The sequence below is a fragment of the Marmota monax genome, unplaced genomic scaffold, assembly GCF_021218885.2.
Source record: "Marmota monax isolate L192 unplaced genomic scaffold, Marmota_monax_Labrador192_F-V1.1 WCK01_AAM20220418_F8-fsc00171, whole genome shotgun sequence".
In the NCBI taxonomy this organism is placed as follows: domain Eukaryota; kingdom Metazoa; phylum Chordata; class Mammalia; order Rodentia; family Sciuridae; genus Marmota; species Marmota monax.
In genome coordinates, this window is record NW_026694658.1 from 3,220,937 (window position 1) to 3,229,400 (window position 8,464).

The window sequence follows — 8,464 nt, forward strand, 5'->3', positions numbered from 1 at the left end:
GCATATTCTACTTTCACTGTCTTCCACAGAGTTCTATTCCAAGTTTTACATTATTAGTATAAACACAAAAACATGAATTGTAAAAGAGAAAGCAAATTTCCTACTCTCCCAAGTGTCTTCAAATGAAACACGTTGATTCTTCTCATTAAAGTCTGTAAAAAAGTTCTAGAAGTTCAGCCTTATGAGAGTAATATAGATAATCCTGGTTACAAATTAACCTGATCTTAATCATTCTGCACAATTTTTCCCTGGGAACTTGGATAAAACCCTTTAAAGATACTGTCTATATAATTGTTCAAGGCATACAACAAAGTCAATTGTTGATTCATTGTCCCCTAGTTTTCTCATAATATAAAAAATACTGCCCTAAAAACAAACTACTAATAGCATATGTATATCAAGGAATATTATGGAATAGATACGAACAATTATGGTATATTCTGCACTTCAAACTACACAGATCATACCAAAAAAGGCATATATGCCAAATTAAAAGAACAATTAAAGCCTAACACCCACTAACTTTTAAGGTACTTGTTATGAACTTTAGATTCCCCATTATAAAATAAGGTGAACCATACCTACCCAAAAGGGGTTCTCTTGCTAATTAAATGGGAAATGAACATAAAATGCTTATGTTTTATTTTTAGCAGCACGGTAGGTACTCAAAAAGATATAATGGTAAATGTACTCTGATTTTAAAGATTTCAGGATAATTAAGATTTGGTGGTCATTCCCTTGAAAGTAGGATAAAATATCTTAAATCATGTCTACCACAACATAAGAGAGTCACAAAATCCACATCTGACAGATGGGTTTTGAATAATGCATTCAGATTCAAGTTTCCCGCCATCCCAAAGCTATGATGGGTTGGGGGATAGTGGATGACATCTAGACCTATGCACTCTGCACTGGCTCATGAGACAAGTTGATCTTATGTAGTTTTAGCCCAGTATATATATGAATTTAGAAAAACAGCCTCATTCTAGCATATAGGGCTAAAACAAAGTTATGAATTTATTTCCCATCTAAGTGAGAATATTCAATTAAAACTCTACCACCTTAAAAGAACATTTACATAACTATAGTAATTAAAAATGTACCAAAGGGCCAGGTACAGTGGCACATGCCTGTAATCCCAGCAACTCAGAAAGGTAAGGCAGGAGGATCACAAGTTCAAGGCTAGCCCCTGCAAATTAGTAAGATCCAATCTCAAAATATAGTAAAATAAAATAGGGGCTAGTAATGTAGCTCAGTAGTAAACTGCCTCTGGGTTCAATTCCCAGCACCCAAACAATACAAAGTACCAAAGGCACACAATGAAAGCTCATGGAATATAATACAAGACTAAAATTTTGTTTGGGGGAGTATAATTTCAGAGTGTCATCAATTTATTTAAACATTAATATTTGTATTAAATCTTGTATGATATCAAATGTTCAAATACATAAAGATCCACAATCAGACATCAATGCAAGCATGAAGTAAGGTGCAAACAGATTCTGATTTACCACTTTAACCCTAGAGTCTAATCCAGGTCCACAAACAAAATACTGTCAACTGATTGAGATGCTTAAATGAAATGTATTGGGCAGAAGTTATACAGCTAAAAATTAATGTTCCTAAAGTACTACAGCAAGTACTTTCACATTTATGATCTCATATCCTCATGTTAACTTTGTGAGGTAACATGCCTATTTTACAGAGAAAAAGAAACAAAAAGTCCTAATCTGTGTTATCTCATATGTAGTCACAAGATACTGAGCACCTGAAATGCAGCTACTATGACTGATTTTAAGTTAATTAAAATCAAATAATTAACAGAAATTGATTAATTTGTTGGAAAACTTAAATGTTTGGAATAACCTAGGCATATAAATCTGCTTTTTCAACTGTAAATTTAATGAGCTCTAAACACAAACTATTTCAAATAAAAACAGGGTTTGAATTGAGATGTTCTCTAAGTGTAATAAAATCAGATTTTGGAATTTAGTATAAAGAAATGTAAAACAGGGCTGGGATTGTGGCTCAGCGGTAGAGTGCTCGCCTCACATATGCAGGACCCTGGATTCGATCCTCAGCACCACATAAAATAAATAAATAAGTGAAGTAAAGATGATGTGTCCAACTACAACTAAAAAAATAAATATTAAAAAAAAAGAAATGTAAAACAGCCCTGGTACAGTGGTGCAAGCCTGCAATCCCACCTGGGGTGGTGTATGTGTGTAAAGATCACAAGTTCCAAGCCAGCCTCAGCAATTTAGCAAGGTCCTAAGCAACTTGGTGAAACCCTGTCTCAAAATACAAAAATCAAAAGGACTCAGGATGTGGCTCACACCTGGGATCAATCTTTGGTACCAAAAGAAAAAAAAAAATGTAAAACAGCCCATTAGTAAATTTTATACTGATTACATATTGAAATGATATTTTGGTATAATGAATTAAATAAAATATTAATCTCACCTGCATTTTACTTTTTAATGTGACCACTAGAATATTTAAAATGACAAATGAGGCTCTCGTTATTTTTCTATTAGCACTGGCCTCAACAACCCCCTGGCCTGTCCTGTCCACTGTATCACATCATTTACCACATTTTAAAAAGCAGAAAGAATCCTGTCTCTAGGCCAAAGCCCTAAAGAAAAACAGCATACTAGGATACAGTCTCTTAAAAACAATCATTTCATTTCTTTGAAGTATTTTGTATTAGAAGTCTCATGTACAAATCCCATTCTGATATCATGGTCCCTGGACATTACTTGGAGTCTCACTTTCTTCAATTGTTAAGAAAGGTGTCTGGACCCAGTGTGGTGGCGCAAACCTGTAATCCCAGTGGCTTGGGAGGCTGAGGCAGGAAGATCGAAAGTTCAAAGCCAGCCTCAGCAACTTAGGGAGGCATTTTAACAACTCCATGAGACCCTGTCTCTAAATAAAATATTTAAAAAGGGGTGGGGATGTAGCTTGGTGGTTAAATGTCCCTGAGTTCAATCCCCAGTTAAAAAACAACAACAAAAAAAAGTTCAACTTTATTGTAATAAAAGAAAAAAGAAAGGTGTCTGGGGGGAACTGATTGAAGATCTGAAAGTACCCAGACATCCAGCAGGCTACTGCTCTGGGCTGGGGCTGTTAACTCAGTGGTACAGTGCTTGCCTAGCATGTATGGGGCCTTAGGTTCAATCCTCAGCATCATATAAAAATAAATAAAAGTATTGTGAAGGGGGAAAAAAAAAAGGACAATGAAGAAGTCTACGACTCTCCCATTCACTAGAAATCATTTATTATTACCACTTCCCAAAAGAGACAGAATTTGACTAATACTTGGATGATGAATGTTTTAATTTTAGCTAAAAAAATGTTCTACGTATATAAACATGGGTAGCCAGTTCTACAAAATACATCATATGGCCTACATCAATTGTGCAATTCAATGTTGGCTGTCAATACACACATGACTATTAAAATTTAAATGAAAAAATAAAGGCAAAAATTGAGTTTCTCAGTAACACTAGACACATTTCAAGTGCACAATATCCCTACGTAACTAATAGACATTTGCATCACTTAAAGAAAGTTCTACTGGACAATAATGATCAGAAGTTTCAAAGAACCTCATCATTAACACAGATAAAAATACATCTGTTACATCTAATTCAAATAGGTATTGTATACTGTTGAACATAAGAATTTATAAATAATTTTACAAAGAAGCTGAGGACTAAATATAAATGGAAGCTCTGAAAACCAAGATATAAATTCCAACTATGGTCAGAAATAATTATTCCAAGAGCAAAGTATCAAGCTTCCTAAAATCAAATTCACTACACACTCAAGTGGAAAAAGACTGTGGTCCTATAGCACACACAGTTCCTGAATTATATCCTAATCAGAGTGAAAGTACTTTCACTAAAGTCAGCCATACCCCGTTAAGCTGACCATTAAAAAAATTATGAAAAATGTATCTTAAGGTTGGAAGCTATTCCCAGGGTGGACTGCAGCATAATTCCAGATTGTATGCCTCTTCCAGACAGTCCAGCTAAGCATGTAACACGCCCCAGTAATACTTAACATTGCTTTCCCTTTGCAAGCTAAACGAATCTTAGCAAGCATCGTTACCATTCAACCCAACAACACATTTCATGCCTGCATTTATGCATCAAAAGGAAAAGTAGAGGGGCTGGGGTTGTAGCTCAGTGGCAGAGCACTTGCCTAGCATGTGTGAGGCACTGGGTTTGATCCTTAACACCACATAAAAATAAAAAAGGCATTCTGTCCATCTACAACTACAAAACACTTTTTTTAAAAAAGAGGAAGAGTGAGATTTGTAACTGAAAACTCAACAGAGCCTAGGAACTACAGAGTGTGTCAACTGGCAATAAAGACACTGACTACACCAAGAATTGAGAATTGCAGACAATATTTTATATGTAGCCAAGATTTGTTCAGAATCTGCAACTCCAGCAATATCTTGCCCAAATACGCAATTATTTGTTGACTGCTAACAGCCTAAAATCCATTAATGAAAAAAAATTCCTTCATAACTAACATTCATAAAATGTAGTTTCAGGCCTTGGTGATAGATTCTTCAGCTGGATAATGTAGGTAGAGGGCATAAAAATAAATTCATTTACAGATTGCTTTTTGAAGTTCCATAAGCTAAATCTACACTCAAGTTCCTCATTTCTTATTTCCAGGTAGTTGTTGTTGTTGTCGTTTTAGTACCAGGGATTGAAATCATGGGCGCTTGACCACTGAGCCACATCCCCATTCCTATTTTGTATTTTACTGAAAACAGGATCTCCCGGAGTTGCTTAGTGCCTCGCTTTTGCTGAGGCTGACTTGGAACTTGTGATCCTCCTGCCTCAGCCTCCAGAGCTGCTGAGATTGTACAGGCATGTGCCACCACGCCAGGCTTTATTTCCAGTTTTTATCCTAAGTGTTTCAGAACATTTTCTGCTACTTAGCAAACTGACTCAGAGGTCAAAGACCTAAAATGCCAATTAACATAATCCTTATTAATTTCTAAAAAGGGAGGAGATAAAAATGTGAAGTCAGAAGATGCATTATTCTAGAAGAAGCTGATGATTTGGGGGTGTCTGTGCAATTAATCACTATCTACTGGAACATACAATCATAATAATGACCTAGCATTCCAAAAAATGGATGTCACAATTCAAATGTATGTTCAAAGCTGCTTTATACTTAAAAATCTTCAGATTATTTGATAGCAAATAGCTTTGCTCAAAGACCTGCAGAAACCTCAATTAAAAAATCAGGCCTATGTTAAATCTGTCTTTATTTAGTGACAAGGCTGGATACCAATCTTTGGGACTATTTAACCATTCTCTTCTCTCCTCTTTAATAGAAACGAAAAACTATGCCAAGTGTAGTAGCTACTAGGGAGGCCAAGGCAAGCTAGAGGCCAGCCTGGGCAACTTAACCAGACTGCTCAAAATGAATAATAAAAAGGGATGGGGTTGTAGCTCAGTGACAGAGTATCCCTGGGTTCCAGCCCCAGCATTGAAGGGGGAAAAAAAAAAAAAAAAAGGAAAAAGCAGCTGAACTTTTTTTAATGGTTTACATATATTAGTCTGCAGAAATATACTTCAGATGCACTTCAGTTTGAGGACAAACCTGTGTTTTTCCTTCATATCCAGGAAATGTTACCTTCATAATCCCTAATCCCCCATTCATTTATCACCCCATTTTAACAGAGGTAACCACAATTAAACCTGAATTTAGCACAAAAAATAACTTCTCCATATTCACTCACTCCTTTAACATTTTTTAAATTCTTGCAAAACAATGTTTTTGTTTTGCTTTGTTTTTTGAGATGGGGATCTCCCTATGTTGCCCATGCTGATCTGGAACTCCTGGGCTCAAGTAATCCTCCAGTTTCAGCTTCCTCCAAATGCTAGGACTAAAGGCACTAGCTATCCAACCCCAGCTTTGTTTTCCTTGCCAAGGTCAGATGAGTTATTTGAAAACTAGAGATAACTGAAAAAAGTTGCATTTAATTCATTATATAGGTGAAGATATATTATTTTTTACATTTCAAGTCTTAAAGGAAAATAACTTCTTGCTAATGCAAGCAAATGTGGCAATAAGAACTAAGTTTATTTACTCACAGACTGAATATTAAATCTTTTAATTAGCAAGAATCCTTTATAGATGTTATACCAATGGGGAAAAGTAAATAAAAATGGCTCCAATGATAAGAGTGCCTAATAAGTTAACATTCGTGTCATGTCAAACATGAAATTAGTCCTTCAAATGACTGAACCCAACACCAGGCCGACTTAAGGGGATATTTGGGGTGGGGGTGGGAGCAAATTAATGAGAATAAATTACACCAGCCAAAGTACAAATCAGGATTAAACCAGAAAAATCACACGTTCAGCAGAGGCTTAATTCAGTGAAGCTCTGGAATGGTCACCTGTCTAGGTCATTCTTTGGCATGTTGTCTCCAGGATAAAACGCCTTGGGGAAGAACTCTAGAACCTACTAAAAAGAAGCCAGTTACAGATCAACTAACCCTGCAAGATTGCAAGCAGGTGTGCTCTATCCCCAGGGCTCTGTTCAATTTCACCCAGCCCTGAGAGAAGTATTCAATACCACAATCCCACAACTACCTGCTGGACTCCAGAAGGCCCCAAGATAACTTCCGAATAACTCTTCCTACCTTCTAGAATCAAGGAGGGGTTAAGAGGTACACCACCTCCAAAGAAATCAAGAAAGAGAAAAAAAAAAATGCGAGTTCCCTTAGGGACCTTGACCCCACGCACTCATGAGATTGACACCGCCCGGAGAAATGCGTTCCCCCATTTTATCCTCTTTCAGTTCCTTCCGTGACCTTCTGCTGCTACTGTCTCAGGAAAGGCAAAAGACAAGTCAAAGCCAGCCCCCCCTCCCCCGGGAAGGTGCCTTTCTCAATTGTGAACCGTGGAAGGAGGAAGAAAAAAGGCTGCTCCTCCCCAACCCACCAGCCACACAACTCCAGGGCGCAGACACGATGGGGTAAAGGGAAGAAAAGAGCAATGGAAGGTGACAGCCCTGCACTGGCCCAGAGTGTGATGAGAATTCTTGCTCTGGGAGAAACGCAGTAAAGTCCCCTGCTTTTACCCCCCAACTCAAATGAATGAACCGAGTAAATTAGGGAGGGGGAAGTTAGTCTGCGCAGTTCTTGGCATCCAGGAAACAAGACAGAGGCCCTGGAACCCAGGCCTGCCCTCGGCGCCCTCTGCACCCCGATTCGTCATTTCCAACCAAGGCCCACATCATTAACCCTTTAAGCTTTCAAAGATAGTGGCCCTTCCTCCATCTACGCCAAACCAACCCCCCCCCCCCATCTGATCCTGCTTGGGCCCAGACTTCAGCTTCCTCCTTTCTTCCTACCAACCTCACCACACCCCTCACCAGCCTGGTCTCAACCGCACCTGAAGATGCTCCTGAAAACGAATTGGCAGAATCTGGGCCATGGCGCTGTCGGCGGGTATGGTCTCCTCCTGTCACTGGGGCTGCGGGGCAGTAGCTGCCCGGGCTCTCCGAGGGAGAGGAGAGGGGGAAGGGGGAGGCTGGGCTCAGCAGGATACTCTCCGGAGACGCAGGAAACTGGCAGGCAGACGAAAGAGCTTGGGTCGGGGGCGGAGGCTCCAGGGGCCGGGAGAGCCGCAATGGCGGAACCCGGCGCAGCGCAGACTCCGGAAACGGCTAAGCCCTGCGGAAGGATCCCGCGACTGAACTCCGCCCAGTCACCTCACCCCCTCCGACTTATGTACCCCTCCACGGAGCGCCGCCTCGCTGTCAGGCGCAGGAATTCGGGGCGCACTGCGCCGAAAGCCTCCCTTGCTGATGCGACAAGAGGGAGCAAGAGGAACTGGAGGGACTACTTTTTTGGAATCATCACTTTCCCCAGTCTGCTGTTTTTCCCTCCCCCCACTTTTTTTGCATTTTGCCACATCATGCGACTCGGGGCGACCGACGTCATTTCCGTAGGCGCTTTAGGTCCCACCCACGCACTTCCAGGTGCACGTGATGCTGGCAGTGACGGGTTGGTTGACTGCTGCCAGAATGGAGAGCCAGTGCTAGGGAAATGCTGCGTCTTCTGGGAATGAGGTGGTTGTTCGGCCTCCTTAAGGCATGGCGGGTGCTGCTTCCTTGTCCTGCAGCCCCTGCATATTTCGCCTGAGTCCCTGATGAAGAGGACGTGGCGTGGGCAGATGGGCCCTTCCTCCCGCCCTCTCGGTGACTCAGGGAAACGGCCTCGCCGCAGAGCGCTCCCCTGGCAGCTGGTGCCGCACTCCTACCCCGCCTAGTTTCATGCAGTGGGTGGTTTCTTACATCCCAGGGAGGGGGAATGAAATGGGGTTTAAAATCCTCTCTGCCCTTACACACGCCCTTCTGACGGTTGGAGAACCTGACGCGCGGATTCCAAGTAGAACCTGCGTTCTCTTCGGTGTTACTTAGA

At 40.6% G+C, this 8,464-nt stretch overlaps 1 protein-coding gene across 2 annotated transcripts in view; it reads right to left on the bottom strand.

The window, feature by feature from the left end:
* Positions 1–7,779, bottom strand: part of Cltc (clathrin heavy chain) — a 69,491-nt gene extending 61,712 nt beyond the window's left edge. The window contains exon 1 of one of the 2 annotated variants that reach the window (XM_046423171.2): positions 7,434–7,779. In XM_046423171.2, coding sequence (XP_046279127.1) covers positions 7,434–7,475 — 42 coding nt within the window. In that variant the 5' untranslated portion in view covers positions 7,476–7,779. The remainder of the gene's footprint in view (positions 1–7,433) is intronic. The other variant, XM_046423172.2, reaches the window with a different exon arrangement.
* Between the last annotated feature and the right edge of the window lie 685 nt (positions 7,780–8,464).